The sequence below is a fragment of the Schistocerca nitens genome, chromosome 5, assembly GCF_023898315.1.
Source record: "Schistocerca nitens isolate TAMUIC-IGC-003100 chromosome 5, iqSchNite1.1, whole genome shotgun sequence".
NCBI lineage: Eukaryota > Metazoa > Arthropoda > Insecta > Orthoptera > Acrididae > Schistocerca > Schistocerca nitens.
In genome coordinates, this window is record NC_064618.1 from 572,645,837 (window position 1) to 572,667,121 (window position 21,285).

The 21,285-nt window shown below is 41.5% G+C and overlaps 1 protein-coding gene and 1 pseudogene across 3 annotated transcripts in view; one reads left to right on the top strand and one right to left on the bottom strand.

Annotated features, from left to right (window-relative positions):
- Window positions 1-21,285, bottom strand: part of LOC126259398 (UDP-glycosyltransferase UGT5-like) — a 112,688-nt gene that overhangs the window by 21,816 nt on the left and 69,587 nt on the right. For all 3 annotated transcript variants that reach the window (XM_049956169.1, XM_049956170.1, XM_049956168.1), the window contains exons 2-3: window positions 16,527-16,673; window positions 15,607-16,449 (exon numbers count right to left, since the gene is read on the bottom strand). In XM_049956169.1, the coding sequence (XP_049812126.1) occupies window positions 15,607-16,449 (843 nt within the window). In that variant the 5' untranslated portion in view covers window positions 16,527-16,673. The remainder of the gene's footprint in view (window positions 1-15,606; window positions 16,450-16,526; window positions 16,674-21,285) is intronic.
- On the top strand, window positions 5,154-5,271 carry LOC126261229 (5S ribosomal RNA; annotated as a pseudogene).

Here is a 21,285-nt window from a genome sequence, read left to right on the forward strand (position 1 = left end):
ACAGCAGTGGGGGCCGTACTTCAGCAATCTGTGTGTTGTGTTGTACAGCTGCTCAGATTTTTCTCCCACAAACTGTCCGCTTCCCAACGTAAATGGGCAACCTTTGACCAGGGACTGTTTGCTATTTACGCTGCTATCAAATATTTCCAAGACTATATCAAAGATCGCCATCTCGTGGTATTTACCGACCATGAACCATTGATATACACTTTCCGTAACCCAGGAAAGGACTCATCCCAGAGACATTTTTGGCATATGGACCTCATATGTCAGTTTATGAATGGCATACGTTACGTCAGAGGGACAGACAATATCATTGCCGATTTTCTATCTCGTGTGTCGGTTTTATCTTGACAACTGGACCTCAGTGAACTCCCTAAAGTGCAGACAGAGGATACTGAACTCGCTGCATTGCGCACAGATGTTAAAACAGGACTCAAACTAGAGTGATAGACACTTCCTGGTTTTTCACCACCCATCTGGTGTGACATTTCAACAGCACGCATACATCTGGTGATTCCTACACCTCTCTGCTGGGACATTATTAATAGTATCCACGACTTGGCACACCCTGGCATTCGCACCACCACACATCTGGTATCTGAACATTTCATTTGGCCCGGGGTGATAAAACAATGTCACAGTTGGGTGTGAGCATGTGTGGCTTCTCAGTGCGCAAAAGTAGGAAGTAGGACGTCATGCATGGCCCCCCATGGGTACGTTCGATGTGGCAAAAAGAGGATTCCAGCACATACACATTGATATGGTTGGGCCCTTACCCCCCTCGGGCCTCTTCCGTTACATACTCTCTGCCATTGACAGGTTTACCCGCTGGATAGAGGTAATTCTTCTCACTACTGTCACAGCCGATGCAGTGGCCCGAGCCCTTTTATTAATGTGGATCTCGCACTTCGGCTGCCCAGCTTCTATCACCACTGACCAGGGTCGCCAGTTCGAGTCCGCCCTTTTCCGACAGCTTTGTGAACTCTGTGGGGTGAAACAATTTAGGACTACAGCATACCACCCCCAGAGCAATGGGCTTGTTGAACGCTGGCACCGAACGCTTAAAGCTTCCCTGATGTGTCACGGAAGTGAGTGGGCCGACGCCTTACCATGGGTAATGTTAGGCGTTCGGACCGCGTACAAAGATGACCTTGGCGCATCCCTGGCATAAGTACTATACGGAGAACCCCTCACACTCCCAGCAGATCTAGTCGAGCCTTCACTTCCTCCAGATGAAATCTGCGACTCGACATTCGTCAGGCATGTCAAGGAGCTAATCACTAACATTTGCATGCCTCCTCCTCGACCGCATGGTGTCGTGCACTCCCGTCATGGTGTGCGATAACACCATCCGACCAGCACTCAGACCTCCATACTTGGGCCCGCACAGAGTCATATCGCGGCGTACCAACATGTTCGAAGTGCTCATTAACGGCACACCTCAAACGGTATCTGTGTGCCACCTCAAACTGGTGCGGTCTCTGGGAGAACTGCCCGATACCCCACCCAGTCAGCCCCAACCCCCTGATACACCCGCCTTGCACGAGGCATCTACCGACAGTCCGCGGATGAGTGACGCCCATTCCCAAACTTGTGACATTACCCATTTCCAGTCATGTGACAGTGCTACAGGTGCATGTGACAGTCCCATACAGAGTGATGCATGTGACGACTCCAACTCCTAAAGGCAGCCCCCTGCCTCTCCACTGTTAGGATTCAGTGACATATCAGGGGCCAGCCCCAGAACGTGTGATGTTGCCGACGACAACTCGTGTGGAGATTCTGTCAGCCCGTATATGGAAGTGGTAGTGAATGTGAACACAGATTTTATTTGCAGCTCTAAAGTGTTTTTTTGTTATGCAGCTGGATAATGTGTGTATCTTCTACGAACAAGCCAGTGCCCCCAATGACAACTTAACCAAAATTCATCTTCTCCAGTCTGTCTCATTGCCTCTTGGTACTGATCCATCAATGGTAAAAGTACTATGTACTGCAACAGGTATTCAGGTCCACTACCCCGGCTCCTCAAAACCTACCGTCCCCTCCTCGGATCCCTCAACTGCTGTACAAGGATTCAGCCAGTCAGATAGGACCATCCGGCCCCCTTGCTGGCTTGAAGACTTCAGTTACTAATGTAACGTAATGTAAGGTATGGTTTCATTTAAACACTCCCCCCCCCCCCTCCTGGGTGTTTCCTTTACATGTATGCCCCAATATTTATGTTTTTTGCTCCACACTCTATGGGGGAGGGGGGGTGGTGGTAATGTGGTGACTATCGACCAAGTTGCGTGTAATATCTTTGTTTTGGCAAGCTCTTTGTGGTAGTCTGTGGTTACGCGCGAAAGTGTACACACATGCACAGAGAATCAAGAATGTATATAACTGTATATGTGTGCTTCTGAGTAATAAAATAGTGCTTATTACATGTGTTATAGTGTGCATCATTGGATTCAGCAGTCCTACAACACTAAAACCCACAAGTTGCTTTATGATTTACTGTCAAGTGCAGAAGGCACAGTGCAAAACTTATGAAGCTCCAATAATAATAATAAAATAATTAGTGAACTTTAACTTGAATTCAGATGTTCGTAGCAAACCCTGCTGACTGAGTGTGGTGCAAATACAATATTTCTTTTGAAAGGCAAGTAAACTTAAATTTATTTACTGAAAGGGATAAACTGTGGCTTATTCACTTCTAATTATGATCTTGAATAGTGGATAGTTGAGTACATGAGACAGAATTTGCCAGGAGAGTAATCCTGTGTGTTTTGGAACAATAAATCAACTCACTGAACACTTATTTCTTTTCAAATTACCTTCACCTACCAAAGAATGGTAAGATAATACAGAGCCAGAAAGATAAAGACAGCAGAACCTCTTCTGTGAGCAGTGAGAAGTCTACTCTTGCACCTAATGGGTGCATGTAGAACACCTACTGGGGCATTGCTGATAATACTAGGCTTACTACCACAGGGCCAGCAGTAAGGAAGGAAAATGCAAATACTGGCTCAAGTGAAGGGAAAATATGGTAAATTAAAGGAGATATTGGATTCAAGGAAATGAAGACATGGATTGACAGAGAGTGGCAAGAAATCTGCGACAGGACAGAACAGGGAGGTGAACCTGACATTTGCTTTCTAATGTAAAAGAAAGATCAAGAATGTCATAATTCCTTGCAAACAAGGGAGCTATACCTGTTGGGAGACGGTCTATATCTCAGCTACTTACTGAAAAAAATACACCACAGAATGTGGAGCAATCAGTATGTGGATCACGTCATTAGACAAGCTATTACAGACCAGGAAAAGAACATGTTTGGCAATACAATAGCCCACAACACAATAATGGGAAGTTTTGGCACAATCTGAACTTGCTGACAGCTAAAGTATCAGCTTGTAAACTGCTAACCAACATGGGCAAGAGTGGACCAAGAAGAGGTCACACGTCATGGCAAAGAGAGACACCATGACAGAACATCCACCTACAACAACCTTCTGGAGATGAGCCTCAGTAATGACTAGGATGGAATTCCTGGGACCCTGACAGCCATCTTGAAAATCTCTTCATCTCGGCTGACACTTGTAGCACAGTCCCTATGAATGCTGAGTTGTGCCTTAGCGCTGCAGGGGCTAACTATTCAGACTATGAGGAAATCTGGTTTCATTCTGATGCCAGTACAGCAGTGTAATGTAGTGCTTTGTAGTATAGTCTAGTCTGAAATTACAAAATTTGTGATGTAGCAATACATAGCATAGTACAGTAGACCAACATCATGTGTCTTCTGGATTCTGGATGAACATGTGTCCATCTGCCAGATGCACAAAGGGTAGTTATAGATTTTTAAAATTATTTATATATTGTTTTTAAATAGACATTTTACTAATTTTTTTCCTTAAACATCACAATGCTTAGGTATATTAACTCATCTGGAGATATATTAAAATATTAACTGTTATTTTCATACATTCTAATTCCTGTGCAACATTTGGTCTGTTCTTGTATCTAGGTAACAGGCTAAAAGAAAATAGCAAATAAACAAACAAATAAGTAAATAGTACTACTGGCAGCAGCAGCAGCTATTGTGTTCAGCCTGAAGGCTGCTTTGATAAAGCACAACATTCTAGTCTGATCTCTGTTACAACTTCCACTCCCCTCCTCCTTTCCCACTATTAACTAATTGACTATTTCTTGGTGCCTCTTGATGTGCCTTAGCAGTCCTGTCTTTTACTCAAATTGTACCACACATTTTTTTCTGCCCAATTCACTTCAGTACCACTTCATCAATTATTGAATATACCCATCAAATATTCAGCATTCTTGTACTGAATCACATTTGGAAAGCTTTTGTTCTCTCCCTGACACCCTGCTGATTACACGAATCCAGGCTGCAGTTCGGCAGGTAGAATGCGGGTGAGGGGTTGTGTTGTGTGGAGTGTGTGAGAAGAGAAAAAAAGTGGAGAGTGGAGAGGGAGGGTTGGGTAATGATGGATGATGGCATGGAGGGAGGCAGCAGGTGGATGAGATAGGAATGTGGGAGGGACAGGCGGAAGGTGAATAGTACATGAATGTGACACACTCCCACAAAAACCAGTTAGTTTGTGCAGCGATGTGCAGTGTTGTGAGGGAGTGAATTTGGAGGGAGCAACATAATAGAGGAAAGGGAAACTGTGGCGAAGATGGTGTGAGTGCAGGGGTTACAGTCCGCAGCACAGTCTTGGGTACCCTCACATGATAATCTGTTAACAAGTCATCTACAGGAAGTCTTCATAGCCTTCATAAATCCCAAGTCCCTCGCCTGGTTCAGGTTCATGATCCAGGTTCAGGGTCTAGACGCTCTAGCCTCATTTCTCCAATGCCTCAATTCTTTCTCACCCACTTGCTTCACCTGGTCCTCCTTAGTCCAATGTACCCTTTTCCTGGACATTGACTTCCAGCTCTCTGATGGATCCATCCACATTTATATCCACATCAAGCCCACTAACCATCAACAGTACCTGCAATCTGACAGTTGTCATCCTTTGCACACCACAAAAATCACTCTCATATAATGTGGCCACCCTTCTCCAATATGGTGTGACCATACTTGTCCAATATGCTGAAGGTGTCATTAAGGCTTTTACAGACTATTCCCCAAACCTAGTCCACAAACAGGCAACAGCCTTGCCACAGTGGATACACCGGTTCCCATCAGATCACCGAAGTTAAGCGCTGTCGGGCATGGCCAGCACTTGGATGGGTGACCATCCAGGCCGCCATGTTCTGTTGCCATTTTTCGGGGTGCACTCAGCCTCATGATGCCAACTGAGGAGCTACTCGACTGAATAGTAGTGGCTCCAGTCAAAGAAGACCATCATAACGACCGGGAGAGTGTGTGCTGACCACACACCCCTCCTATCTGCATCCTCAACTGAGGATGACATGGTGGTCGGATGGTCCTGATGGGCCACTTGTAGCCTTAAGACAGAGTGCTACCTCGTCCACAAACAGATTTCCCATGCCATTTCCTCAAATGCCCTAATCCTCCCACTGCCTCCAACAATCAGCTGCAAAGGAATAACTTCCTCATCATCCAATATAATCCTGGACTGAGACAACTGAACTATATTCTTTGGCAGGGCTTCAACCATCTACCATTGTAACAAGCAATGAGGGACATCCTCCCTGCAATCCTTCCCATCTTACCTAAAGAGGTATTCTGCTAACCACATAACCTACAAAATATCCTAGTCCAACCCCATGCTGCATCCACTCCCAACGTCCTGCAACATGGGTTGTATCCCTGAGGAAGCTACAGATGCAAGACCTGTCCAATTCACCAGCCAATTGAACCTACTCTTGTCCAGTGACAGGCTTATCCTATCTCAACAAAGGCAGGGCCACCCGTGAAAATAGCCACACCATATACTAACCCTGACGCAATTTCTGCACAGGATTTTATGTGAGCATGACCACCAATCAACTGTCCACCAAAATGAATGGCCACAGTACCTGTAGCCAGAAGAAGAATTGACCAACCAGTGGATGGAACACACTGCCGAGCGTAACATACTCAGTTTCACAAGCTGATTCACAGCCTGCGCTATATGGACTCTTTTCCCCAGCAACAGCTTTTCTGAAACATCTTCGAACTCATCTTTCATTCCTGAATCCTCCTGGGCTCAGTCTCCAATAACCTCCTGCACTCAGTCCCTCTTCACCACCACCTCCCATTCCTCTGTTCTGTCACTCCCTGCTAATCCACTCACTTACATCACCATCAACAAGTGCTGCATGAACTAACAGATTCAGGTGCCTGTGTGTCATGTTCCTATCCCACACACCTGCTGCCTCTCCCTCCTTGTATACTTGTTACCTCATTTAGAGCCATCAGATACCCTCCCCCACTTCTTCCTCCTACTCCCCACTTCACCTCCTCCCCACCCATTTAACCCCCTCCCCCCAGTCTATCTACTGAAAAAGTACCCTGGCATTGTGCAGTGAGCTGGCACAGTGTAGCTGTACAGGTGTGTGTGTGTGTGTGTGTGTGTGTGTGTGTGTGTGTGCACGCGCGCGCGTGTGCATGCATGTGTGTGTGCATGTGCTTGTCCACTGATTTACACTCATGCTCATAAATCAAGGATAATGATGATAAATGGTGAAACAATGCTCTGGTGGGCGGTTTGCAGCTTTAAATCACCTTGAGGTATGACCACACAGTGCATTTGACCTGCGATTGTTGCATGGTGGCACTAGCAGCAGTCCACATGTGTAGAGGTGTGTTGGTGCATGTCAGAGTACAGTTCAGCGAGTAAGTGTGCAGATGTTTTCAGACATGCTAATGGTGACTGTGTGTTGAAAATGGCTCAAAGAACACATATTGATGACGTTATGAGGGGTAGAATACTAGAGCGACTGGAGGCTGGTCAAACACAGCAGGTCGTAGCACAGGCCCTCCGTGTGCCACAAAGTGTGATCTCATGATTATGGCAATGATTCCAGCAGACAGGAAATGTGTCCAGGTGCTACAGTACGGGATGTCCACAGTGTACAACACCACAAGAAGACCAATATCTCACCATCAGTGCCCGCAGATGGTCACAGAGTACTACAGGTAGCCTTGCTCGGGACCTTACTGCAGCCACTCGAACAGTTGTCTCCAGACACACAGTCTACAGACGACTGAACAGACACGGTTTATTCGCCTGGAGACCTGCAATGTGTATTCCACTGGCCCCTGGTCACAGGAGAGCCTGTAAAGCCTGGTGTCAAGAACACAGTACATGGTCATTGGAACAGTGGTCCCAGGTTATGTTCACGGACAAGTCCAGGTATAGTCTGAACAGTGATTCTCAGCAGGTTTTCATCTGGCGTGAACCAGACAGTAGCTCCTTAATGTCCTTGAAAGAGACCTGTATGGAGGTTGTGGTTTGATGGTGTGGGGTGGCATTATGACTGGTCCACGTACACCCCTGCATGTCTATGACAGAGGAACTGTAACAGGTTACCACGACATCTGCCTTTTCAGGGGTGCAGTGGGTCCCACCTTCCTCCTGATGGATGATAACACATGACCCCACCGAGCTGCCATCCTGGAGGAGTACCTTGAAACAGAAGATATCAGGCAAATGGAGTGGCCTGCCTGGTCTCCAGACCTAAACCCCATCGAGCACGTCTGGGATGCTCTCGGTCGACGTATCGCTGCACGTCTTCAAACCCCTACGACACTTCAGGAGCCCCGACAGGCACTGGTGCAAGAATGTGAAGCTATACCACAGCAGCTGCTTGACCACCTGATCCAGAGTATGTCAACCCATTGTGCAGCCTGTGTATGTATGCATGGTGATCATATCACCTATTGATGTCGGGGTACATGCACAGGAAACAGTGGCGTTTCGTAGCACATGTGTTTTGGGACGGTTTTCTCATCTTATCACCAATACCGTGGACTTACAGATCTGTGTCGTGTGTGTGTTCCCTAAGTGCTCATGCTATTAGCACCAGTTTTCTGTAACGCCACATTGTGTGGCACCATATTCTGCAATTATCCTTAATTTATAAGCATGAGTGTACATGTACCTTTGGTCAAGAAAGGATTTGTCTCAAAGCTGACAAAGTTTTCAGTCTCTTGCCACTTCGGCTTACTGCTAAATAGGTTGCTTGAAATAATGTAAAGCAACAAAACCATCAAAAGTACTACCATATTTTACAGACTATACGACACACTTTTTTCTTTGAAAAAATTCCTCCAAAATTAAGGTGCATCTTATTGAAATTAATATAAAAATGTCCAGTGATTGATCTAAAATTCCCACCAGTCTTAAAAATTGCCACATATCCGATGACATGGAAAACCTCTCTCTATCAGGCAACACTGGATTCAACTGGCAGTGGCAGCGCACCAATGCAGAGAACATGAATTGCGCGCATTCACAAGCTTGCTAACACTGTCTCCCTCCCATCCCACCATCACACACTGAGAACACTGTCTAGCGTATGATGCATCACTGCAGTCTACAGTGCCATGAACTTGAATTTCAAGTGATTTGTATTATCAGTAATAGTACAATATTTTTGTTAACAGTTAGTTTCATAATAGAAAAATAAAAGGTATTCATATGATGTGACCTATAAATTGAAAGTAGTAGCACATTCATCAAGAGTCATTGGAATAAATACAAAAATGATTCAAATACACCCTCATTAGCGTTACAGTGGAACTTAACAGACGTTATCAAGGGTGGAGTTGGTTGGTGCTACAGGTTTATGAAGCATCATGGACTTAGCATGCAAACCAAAACCAAAATATCTCAGAAAAGGCCATAAGCACATAAAGACAAAATATTATCTTTCCATCATTTTATTATTCAACACTGAAAGAAAACCAGTGTGGAACTAAGCCAAACAGTGACTATGGACAAAACTCTTCTGACATTTGATTTTCTGGCTAACAGAGTTATTGCCATGAAACACACTAAAACTGTATGTATAAAAGCAAGTGGACATGAAAAAATACACTAAAATGTTGCCCTTTCACATTGTGCTGATGGTACTGAACTTAATCCAATAATAATTTTCAAGCACAAAACAATGCCAAAATCATCCAAAATACTGCCACGTATTGTTGTTCACGTACATGACAAGAGTTGGATGGATAAGGCTGGTATAAAATTAGGGATTAACAGAGGGCGGGAGAGAAGGACAGGTGCTTTATTGAAGAAGAGTTCTCTTCTTGTGCTAGATAAATCTAGTAGTCATTTGAAAATTTCTGTGAAAGAGAAATTGAGACTGGGAAGTACAGAGTTTGCTGTTATTCTGGGAGGACTTACTTCACAATTGCAAACTCTTGATGTCTCAGTAAATAAACCATTTAAAGTTTATATAAAAGAGAAATGGAACAAATGGATGATGGATGAAACCCAACATGAATTCATACTGAAGGGAGCTTTAAAAATGAACTACAAGCAAACGAGTGTGTCAGTTGATAAAACAGTTGTGGTCTAGAGTGAGAGAAGACATTATTGTTAATTCTTTCAAGAAGTGTGGCATAAGAAACACTCTCGATGGCAGTGAAGACCGTCTTATAGATGAAGAGGAAAACGATGATGACAACGAGGAGGAGGAGGAGGAGGAGGAAGAAGAAGAAGAAGAAGATAGTACAAATAACGATTTTCAGGGATTTTAAAAGTCAGTTCAGTTTTATAAACTAAGAATTTTTTTACCTGGCTTTGCAATCTAATAATATAACTGGTAAAAATGTTATTAAAAATGCTTAAAAATTATGGTGTGTCATACTGTCCACAGTATCTTATACCCCATAAAATGTGATAGATAAAGTACACACCCAAGTGGGCTAGTGGATAAAGGGATACATTAGGTACAGGTAAGAAGCATATTTAATACATAAATGGTGACACTGTACCAACAAAATATTTAATATATCACTGAATTACCTAGTCGGCTAGGAATCTATAAGAAGTATAAGCTTTTAAAAGCAACATTAAACATAATTACATCAATGAAGTAAAAACACAATACAAACTTGAAAGTATTTACAAATAGGTTAGCAAAAGGTCATGCAGATCATAGAGGTTCAGGATACAATGTCAATAATCCAACAGGAATAAGAGACAAAGTACTACAATGTAATGTCCAAATTCGTGTAGAAACAATGGGTTCTTTGAACACCAGCACATATACTTAAAAATCCACAAAGTAACAAAATGAAGTACCATCATGATCGAAGCTGACAAATTAAAATTCAATAAACATAAAATTACTGACATACTTGTTTAAAAAGCAACTAAACCATAGTGAAAAAGACAAGGTTTAAATGGCCTTGTGCTATGGAAAAGACTTTGTTGATGTAATAATGTTTAATGTTACTTGTAAAAGCATTATACTGCTTATGGATTCCTTGTTTACTAGTTAATTCAGTGATGTAATAAATATTTTGTCAGTGTACTAGCACCACTCTGTGTAATAAAGATGCTTCTTCTCCATTCCTGATGTCTCGCTTTATCCACTAGCCCACATGGGTGTGTATTTTATCTAGTACATAGTGTGTTGCTTTAGATAATTTGGTTTTTACATGATTTTTGAATTGTGATTGGTTTGTTATGCCGCAATATGCAGCACCCCCTTTTTACACCTCTCCTGTTATCCTTTCTCTCCCTAGTGAACTACGTGAAGCTTAATGCACTTTTGTGTATATAATTTTGAATTATTGTATTTAGTTTGAATCACTGTATTGCAATTTTGAATTATTTTATTTAGTTCTACATATACGTCTTTCTTCCTATTTCTTACAAATTTTCAATAGTATTGTGTAATCAAGTTGTTCATTTATTTTTGTGCACACTAGTGATGCCACTGTATCCATACAGCAATGTCACCTGGTGGCATATTTTGATACCTTGGTTTTGGAACACTAACGGTGAGGAAGCATACATCACATTATACTTTGTATGAAGGAAAATTTTTCTTTGGTATAATTATTTTACCTTGTATATTTTATAATGCTTTCAATACCTTTACTCTGAAGGACTTTTGTAAGTTATGCTTGGGCTTAAGACATTACATTTAATTTGGCACACATTCTGAAGATGGGCTATACCCAAAACGTGTCAGTATAAATTTTTGGAACAACAAATGACCAGTTTATTTCAACTGACCTATTCAACAGTGTTAGAAGTGCTCTCAAATGTTATACCATGGTTGCAGGCTTCTTGAGTAGTTTTATGTTGCAACTTGTTTTCAGCCTTGTCTGTGTGACTGTTGACAACTCAGTGCCCCTACTATTCAGTGAGTTGTTACCTGTTTCCTGTATTATTTACATACATTTCTTTATGCATAAATTTAATTTTTTTCCTATATATAGAGTACATTTTCTGAGCCTGCCACTATTTTAACTTTGCTCTTGGCCACAATAAGGCAGTAGCTGTTCATTTGGGTACACAGTTGGCTGACAGTCATACCCACATAAAAGGCTGTGGAAAAGTTACAGCAGAATTGGTTTTTGATAGGACTGCTTTCACATGTGGCCTGGCACCTGATGGGGCACAATATGACTGCAACAGGATGGCGAGTTTCCATCTGAGACACAGGTATCAGAAGGATGCACCAGGGAAATGTGATAGGACTGTTCGTGTTTGTTATATACATAAATGATCTGAAGGATATGGTGAGCAGCAGCTTGTGACTTTTTGCTGATGATGTTGTAGTGCACGGGAAAGTGTTGTCTTTAAGTGACTGTAGGAGGATACAGAATGAATTACATGGAATTTCTGTTTGGTGTGATGAATGCCAGCATACTCTATATGAATAAAAATGTAAGTTAATGCAGGTGAGAAGGAAAAACAATCCTGTAATGTTTGAAAACAGTATTAGATGTGTACTGCTTGACACAGTCATGTTGATTAAACACCGTGCCTATAGTTGGGAAGGTAAATGGTCAACTTTGGTTAATGGGGAGAATTTTTGGAAAGTGTAGCTCATCTACAGGGTGTTACAAAAAGGTACGGCCAAACTTTCAGGAAACATTCCTCAAACACAAATAAAGAAAATATGTTATGTGGACATGTGTCCGGAAACGCTTAATTTCCATGTTAGAGCTCATTTTAGTTTCATCAGTGTGTACTGTACTTCCTCGATTCACTGCCAGTTGGCCCAATTGAAGGAAGGTAATGTTGACTTCAGTGCTTGTGTTGACATGCGACTCATTGCTCTACAGTACTAGCATCAAGCACATCAGTGCGTAGCATCAACAGGTTAGTGTTCATCACGAACGCGGTTTTGCAGTCAGTGCAATTTTTACAAATGCAGAGTTGGCAGATGCCCATTTGATGTATGGATTAGCACGGGGCAATAGCTGTGGCATGGTATGTTTGTATCGAGACAGATTTCCAGAACGAAGGTGTCCCGACAGGAAGACATTCGAAGCAATTGATCGGCATCTTAGGGAGCACGGAACATTCCAGCCTATGACTCGCGACTGGGGAAGACCTAGAACGACGAGGAAACCTGCAATGGACGAGGCAATTCTTCATGCAGTTGACGATAACCCTAATGTCAGCGTCAGAGAAGTTGCTGCTGTACAAGGTAACGTTGACCACGTCACTGTATGGAGAGTGCTACGGGAGAACCAGTTGTTTCCGTACCATGTACAGCATGTGCAGGCACTATCAGCAGCTGATTGGCCTCCACGGGTACACTTCTGCGAATGGTTCATCCAACAATGTGTCAATCCTCATTTCAGTGCAAATGTTCTCTTTACGGAAGAGGCTTCATTCCAACGTGATCAAATTGCAAATTTTCACAATCAACATGTGTGGGCTGACGAGAATCAGCACGCAATTGTGCAATCACGTCATCAACACAGATTTTCTGTGAACGTTTGGGCAGGCATTGTTGGTGATGTATTGATTGGCCCCCATGTTCTTCCACCTACGCTCAATGGAGCACGTTATCATGATTTCATACAGGATACTCTACCTGTGCTGCTAGAACATGTGCCTTTACAAATACGACACAACATGTGGTTCATGCACGATGGAGCTCCTGCACATTTCAGTCGAAGTGTTCGTACGCTTCTCAACAACAGATTCGGTGACCGATGGATTGGTAGAGGCGGATCAATTCCATGGCCTCCACGCTCTCCTGACCTCAACCCTCTTGACTTTCATTTATGGGGGCATTTGAAAGCTCTTGTCTACGCAACCCCGGTACCAAATGTAGAGCCTCTTCGTGCTCGTATTGTGGATGGCTGTGATACAATACGCCATTCTCCAGGGCTGCATCAGCACATCAGGGATTCCATGCGATGGAGGGTGGATGCATGTATCCTCACTAACGGAGGAAATTTTGAACATTTCCTGTAACAAAGTGTTTGAAGTCACGCTGGTATGTTCTGTTGCTGTGTGTTTCCATTCCATGATTAATGTGATTTGAAGAGAAGTAATAAAATGAGCTCTAACATGGAAAGTAAGCATTTCCGGACACATGTCCACATAACATATTTTCTTTCTTTGTGTGTGAGGAATGTTTCCTGAAAGTTTGGCCGTACCTTTTTGTAATACCCTGTATAAAGGAGACCACATACAGAATTCTGAGTCCCATCTCCGAGTACTACTTGAGTGTTTGGGATCCCCATCATGTCAGATTAAAGGAAAACATTTAAGCAACTTAGAGGCATGCCGCTAGATTTGCTATTGTAGGTTCAATCTGCACATGAGTATTATGAAGATGCTCCCTGAACTCAGGTAGGAATTCCTGGAGGGAAGACAATGTTCTTTTTATGAAATACTATTGATAATGTTTAGAGAAACAGCATTTGTGGCTGACTGCAGAATTATTCTACCACCGTCAATGTACATCTTGCAGGTGGACCACAAAAAACGGATAAGAGGAATTAGGCTATGTAGAGGAATTACAGCATATAGACAGTTATTTTTGCAACTGGAACAGGGAAAGGAATGACTATCAGAGGTAGAAGAGATGTAAATGTAGACTAATGTAGAATAGAACGTGATGGGTGGTTGTGTAGAATAGGTATTGCACCTAGCTCTTGACTTTCAGCATATTGGGCAAGTTAAGTGCTCATCATTGCAGATGCACCATCCACAAGTGGCCAACTGTATGGAAGAGAGATTTTTTTTTTTCCAGAAGGGACAGCAGCTATCAAAATGGCGGTAATATTGATGACTAGCAGACTTGATATGAACAGAGATCAACTTTCAGAAAGATGACTCGTTGCACTATGGAGGAGCAAATGAAGAGGATAGCCGATACTGTGTTAAGACTGTGAAGCTGGGTCCATATAATTGAAAATGCACTAGATAATGGAGTTGTGATTTTGGGTAGCTAGGAAGAGAGATGACACATAAACAGGTTGCCCTTCAATGATGACGTGGGTGTCCATGGCCATGGTACAGTTTTGTTTGTATACTGCTCACTTATAGGAGAAGCAATTATTGGTAAGAGTGTAGATTGTTAGGTGTGTAAGGAATGAGATGGTGGGTTTGGAGTTGATAGGACATTGTAAAGGTAGTGGGTAGTGGTGATGATGTAAAGGGAAATGTGGTGTCAATGGTGAAAAACATGGATCCAAGTGGTAATTAGGTGACGTGATAGAGGACCAAAGAAGAAAGTGGTTTGTGTCTCTGATACGGAAAGTTAGGCTGTGGGTAAAGGGTTGGAGGTATTTCTAATGATCTGAGTAAGTGCTGAAGCTTATGCTGGACTTCTGGGATGGGATTATTGCAACAGGATTTGAAGCTGGAAGGGAGACAGTTGGCATACAATTCCTGTCAGGTAATCACTGTGGTTCATCATCACAGTGGTGGAGCTCTTGCCTGCAGGTAGAGTGATCAAATTAGGTGTGCCTTAATGTTCTGGGTGATTTCTTTCCTTCACAAAGAGACCTATGTTTTTGGGAGGGGTTTGAGAAAAAAGGATAAGGCCAGATTGAAGGTAAGAAATTTCTGGAAGGTAACCAAGGGTACATTGGACAGGAATAGGGAACAGTCACAGTTGGACAGAGGAATGAATTGGGAGACACAAGGTTCCATATTGGATTTTGGTTAGTTTTGGTGAGAGGTGTTAGTGTCAAAAAGTGTTTCCATTATAGGGATTGGGAGAAGGTGAGTAGGTCTTTGACCAGTTCTGCTTTATTGAATTTCAGCCCTATGTATAGGACCAACATTTGTGAGGCTGAGGTTTTTGGTAGACAATAACTCTTATGAATTAGGTACAAGTAATTGTAACATCACCCGAAAGAGGGTCATAGACAGACACTGCAGATACTAAGGAGGAATAAAACAATACTGCTTAATATTCCCATTCTCACCCCCCCCCCCCCCCCCCATTTTCAATAAGATTTCTCCTTTCCCTTGCAACATTCTCACCAACAATTTCCGTTTTGAATTTTTGTTCAGAAATAAATTTATAGTTTCCAAATATCATCAGGTGGTTGATTATGAGTACTTCTGTTAGTCCTCCAAAATTTGTTATTGGTGTAACTCCATTATTTTCACACTTTGATTAATATGTACTTTAGCAAGTATTGCTACACTATTACACAGAAATATTCAAAATTTCTCATTAATTAAAAAATACAATAATACCCACCTGTGGAAGTTTCTTGACTTTTGGCAAGTGTATTCCACCAACTTCAATTATACTTGGCACATATGGTCTTGGAGAATTTATAACAGGATGTGTATTGATGAGCAGCAGACTGGTGTTGTATGCTATGCTACTAAGCCTTGGAATGGATAAACCAAAATGGTACCAAGCCACTAATTCTGAAGGTATGTCATACATAATGTAAAATACTGCCTTTGTCCATAAATACATTAGAGTGTTTGAAACTCTCTCAAAGAAGTTCATATTATTTGTAAGCGGCAGAAACATATTTGCAATATATGCTGGACTGTCAGGATTTCCAAATCGATCAAGAGACGTTGGAACAGGGACACAGGAGCTTAATGCTATATGGGGAGCACCAAACTTGTGTACAAAGGGCAGCACACAGTCAGAGTTGAAAAGCTCTGTAACAATGAGATCAAACTTCTCATCGGATTTCATAAGTTCTTGCATTGGTTTAGAGCCAAGAACTTCTGCACACTGGACAACACCTCCCAACCCAAAGAAAAATGCAGTGATATAAGCCTTCAGAGGCAACAGGGTAAAAAATGGTGGAATAGCATTTGTGGCATAATCCTGATGCCTAGAGCCAAGCAAACTTACATCTGTGAAATTAGGGGGTGGATCTTTCAGTGGGAAGTGGCTGTATACGACAACATCATGTCCTACTGCAGTGAGGTAACGCAAGTAAGGTTCAAATGCCGTGAAATGACTTTTACCAATGTGTGGCAGTAGAACAAGTACTCTGCCAGTTTTTACTTCCTCTGGTGACCATATTACCAGTAGAAGAAACACAAGAAGGTGAGATGACCATCTATCACACATCTGAAATAGATAAAGAAAAAACTGTAAACATGAAACAATATTATACCTGGTAGTTGTATTTAAAATCAATTGCTTACTTTCTCAGTGATCGTATCCTTTTCTCTTCCACAGAGCTCAATTTTTTTTCAAACTGAAGTGCCTACTCAATCATTACTTTTTCTTCCAGCATTGGAAATGTGCCAGTTTAAGCTTGAGGTCAATGTAATAACATAAAATGATTAGTCCTGAAAGAAACACCATTTTAAATTACTTAAAAGAACAGGTACATGCTCTCCGTTACAGTATATGCAATAAATATGAGAGTAAACTAGTAAATTTAATCAACATTATGCTGAAAGTACCTCTCAAAAAGAATTTTATGATTTTATGTTGTCACAGAAATCAGACTAACTAACAAATTTAAATAGTTTTTGGGATATGAAATTCACAAACTAAAAGTTTTTGTTTGTGTACGTTACAGATGATATGAAGACTACAGAACAGTAGTAGCTGTTTAAGGACAGAAAGAAATGTTTATGGTTAAATGCCTCGCTATTGATGATGTCATTAGAGATGGAGCACAAGTTCAAATATTGAAAATATCAGGAAGGAAATCGGCTGTGCCCTTTGAATCCATCCCCACATCCATGATAAGTACTTTATGGAAATAATGAAAAACCTAAATGTGTTGGCAACAATGGGTTTTGACTCACAAGCCCAGCCATACCATTAAAGGAAAGGAGTAATGTTTTACATGATTTATTCAGATCAAACATTACACTCAGTTTCAAACTAATTACCGAACACAGTATGGGAAGTAACCCCATGGCCATTGCTATACCACTGGTTCAGCAATTTCATATATACAAGGTGTATGAGAAAAGTAATGAGACTGACAACACTGTGAGCAATCTGGCAAAACCGTGTAGCTCTGCTTATGTAGTCTGGTGTGTTCATCTCTTCCAGGTGCTTAGTCCAAGTTCTAGCTCTGCACTGCCATCACGTGATTTTTGAGAGCGCCATCATCAGTGAAGTTGTGTTTTTGTTATGAGTACAAATATGGTGCAGCAGAATTTAGAGCAACATTATGCCATCAAGTTTTGTTTCAAATTTGGGGACACTGTGAGTGTGACTTTTGAAGAGTTGAAACAGGCCTGTGGGTAACATTCCTTATAAAGATCACAAGTTTTCTGCTGCCAAAATCATTTTTGGAAGGCTGAGAACAGGTTGAAGATGAATCTCACTCAGCCGGCCGGGGTGGCCATGCTGTTCTAGGCGCTACGGTCTGGAACAGCGTGACCGCTACAGTCGCAGGTTCGAATCCTGCCTTGGGCATGGATGTGTGTGATGTCCTTAGGTTAGTTAGGTTTAAGTAGTTCTAAGTTCTAGGGGACTGATGACCTTAGAAGTTAAGTCCCATAGTGCTCAGAGCCATTTTGAATCTCACTCAGGGAGATTTTCAACTTCAGAAACTGACAAAAACATCAAATATGTGCATGCTCTTGTGAGATCAGACCAATGTTTACTAATAACACTTCCACTGTTCATCGAATTTTGACCAAAGTTTTGTACATGTGAAACACTTGGGCCAAAACTGTGCCGAAAAACCTCACAGCTGAGCAGAAGGACAATCAAGTAGACGTGTGTGTTGATCTTCTTGAGAGGATTCCAATGACTATGATTAGTTCAGTTGTGTGATCGCAGGTGATGAATCCTGGATTTTTCAAGTATGATCCTGAGACAAAGTGGCAAAGTGAGGAGTGGCACATAGAGATATCTCCCCCCCCCCCCCAAAAAAAAAAAAAAAAAAAAAAAAAAAGGAGCAAATTGAACACCAAAACAGCACTGACCACTGACTTGCTTTTTTGACAGTAGGGGTATCATGCATGAAGACTTTGTCCCTACAGGACACACTGTCAACCAAGTGTTTTATAATGATGTCCTTGAAAGGCTCAGTCCGCAGCTCGTGATCTAGTGGCTTGCGTTGCTGCCTCTGGATCACGGGGTCCTGGGTTTGTTTCCCAGCTGGGTTGGGGATTTTCTCTATCCAGGTTCTGGGTATTTGTGGTGTCCTCTTCATTACATCATTATCATCACCATCATTTGTTGACAGTGGTTAAATTGGACTCAGTAAAGAAATTGGACTGTGCGAAAAATTGGGACTTCGTATGGGCACTGATGAGCACACAGTTGAGCGCCCAACAAAACCAAACATCCTCATCATCATCATCATCATCATCATTGAAAAGCTCAGGAAAATGGTTAATTGAATGAGATGAGACACTACAGTTAAGAGGATGCTGCATCTTGAAAATACCCTACACCACACAGCCACTTCCATCACAGAAGTTTTGGTCTCAAAAGGCATTCCTGTTGTTCCACAGCACCCCTACTCATCTGGTCTGAGTCCTTTTATCTTTTCCCAAAACTGAACAGTGTCTTACAATATGTCATTTTGGGGCTCTGGAGATCATTCAAAAGAATGTGACCAACATGTTAAAGGCCCTACCAGTTGAAGTCTTTCAGTGCTACTGCCAACACGGGAATGATGACTCTGGTGGTTTACAGCTGCCGAAGGACCCAATATTGTCGTCTGAAAAAAATAAATACTTTGGTAGATAAAAAATCAGTCTAATTATTTTCCTCACACACCTGATAAAACAAAAAGTGAGGATGTCAAGCGTGTCCCTAGTTGATCAAGGATGGGTGGAATTGAGGTAGAACACACTCGGGTGATTTTCCAGTGATATAATCTTGGACTTTTGCCACACATCGAGTTTTCGTGGGGCCTTTGACAACATCTACAATTTGAAGTCTTGAATCACTTATACTTTTGCCACAGTCAACAAAGGGATGTTGTGGAAGGGATGTTGTGGACGGAGTCAGAAGGCAAATTAATTAGATGACGTTTGTGACTAAAGAAGTATTTACTGAAACAGTAAAAAAATGTTGTTCAAGTGCTGTAATACACTGAAGTTTTAAAATACCATAGAGATACTCTGTACAGTAATGGAAAACTGTGATGCAAGGAAATTAAACCACTCATCTACATTTACATTTACATGGCTACTCTGAAGTTCGTTGAACCAGCTTCACAATAATTCTCTGTTATTCCACTCTCAAGCATAGTGCGGAAAAACTAACACCTACATCTTTCTGTGTAGGCTCTGATTTCCCTTATTTTATTATAACGATCGTTTCTTCCTATGTATGTTGGCAGCAACAAAATATTTTCGCATTCAGAGGGGAAAGTTGGTGATTGAAATTTCATGAGAAGATCCCGCTGCAACAAGAAACGTCTTTGTTTTAATTATGTCCACCCTAAATCCTGTATCATGTCGATGAGACTCTCTCCCCTATTTCTTGATAATACAAAACATGTTGCCTGTTGAACTTTCTTGATGTACTCTGTTAATCTTACCTGGTAAGGACCCAATACTGCACAGCAGTACTGCAAAAGAGGACAGACAAGTGTACTGTAGGCAGTCTCTTTAGTAGAGATGTTGCACCTTCTAAGTGTTCTGCCAATAAAATGAAGTCTTCGCCTTCTCCACAATATTTCCTATGTGTTCTTTCCAATTTAAGTTGTTTGTAATTGTATTTCCTATGTATTTAGTTGAATTATGGCCTTTAAATTTGATTGATTTATTGTATAACCAAAGTTTAATGAATTCCTTTTAGCACTCATGTGAATAACCTCATACTTTTTATTATTCAGGGTCAGTTGCCAATTTTCACATCACACAGATATTTTATCTAAATCATTTTGCAACTGGTTTTGATCTTCTGATGACTTTACTAGATGATAAACAACAGTATCATCTGCAAACAACCTAAGACAGCTGCTCAGATTTCTCCTAAATCGTTTATACAGATAAGGAACAGGGGCCCTACAACACTACCTTGGGAAATGCCATAAATCACTTCTGTTTTACTCTATAACTTTTCATCAGTTACTGTGACCTCTCTGACAGGAAATCACAAATCCAGGTGCATAACTGATATGATATTCCATAAGCAAACAATCTGATTACAATGCTGTTGAGGTATGGTGTCAAATGCCTTCTGGAAATTTGGAAATAAGGAATCAATTTGAAAACCTTTGTCGATAGCACCCAACACTTCGTGTTTCACAAGAATGATGTTTTCAAATCCTTGTTGACTATGTGCCAGTAGATTGTTGCTTTTGAGGTAATTTGTAGTTTCCAAACACAATATATATTCCAAAATCCTGCAGCACATCAATGTTAATGATATGGGCATGTAATTCAGTGGATTACTCCAACTGTCTTTCTTGAATATTTGTGTGACCTGTGCAACTTTCCAGTCTTTGGGTACGGATCTCTTGTCGAGCGAGTGATTTTATATGATTGTGCCAGCATACTATAAAAGGAAATAGCTGGTACACAATCAGGACCAGAAGACTTGTTCTTCTAAGTGATTTAAGTTGCTTCACTACTCCGAGTATATCTACTTCTAAGTTACTCATGTTGGCAGCTGTTCTTGACTCCTAGAATATTTACTTTGTCTTCTTTGGTAAAGGAATTTCAGAAGGTTACATTTAGTAACTCTGCTTTAGCAGCACTGTCATTGATAGTATTTCCATTACTAACATGCAGAGAAGGCAATGATTGTGTTTTGCCTCTAGGATACTTAACACACAACCAGAATCTCTTTGGATTTTCTGCCAAGTTTCGAGACAAAGTTTTGTTGCGCAAACTATTATAAGCATCTCACACTGAAGTTCACACTAAATTTAAAGCTTCCATATAAGATTGCCAATCTTGGAGGTTTTGTGTTCATTTGAATTTGACATGCTTTTTCTGTTGTTTCTGTGACAGTATTCTGCCCCTGTTT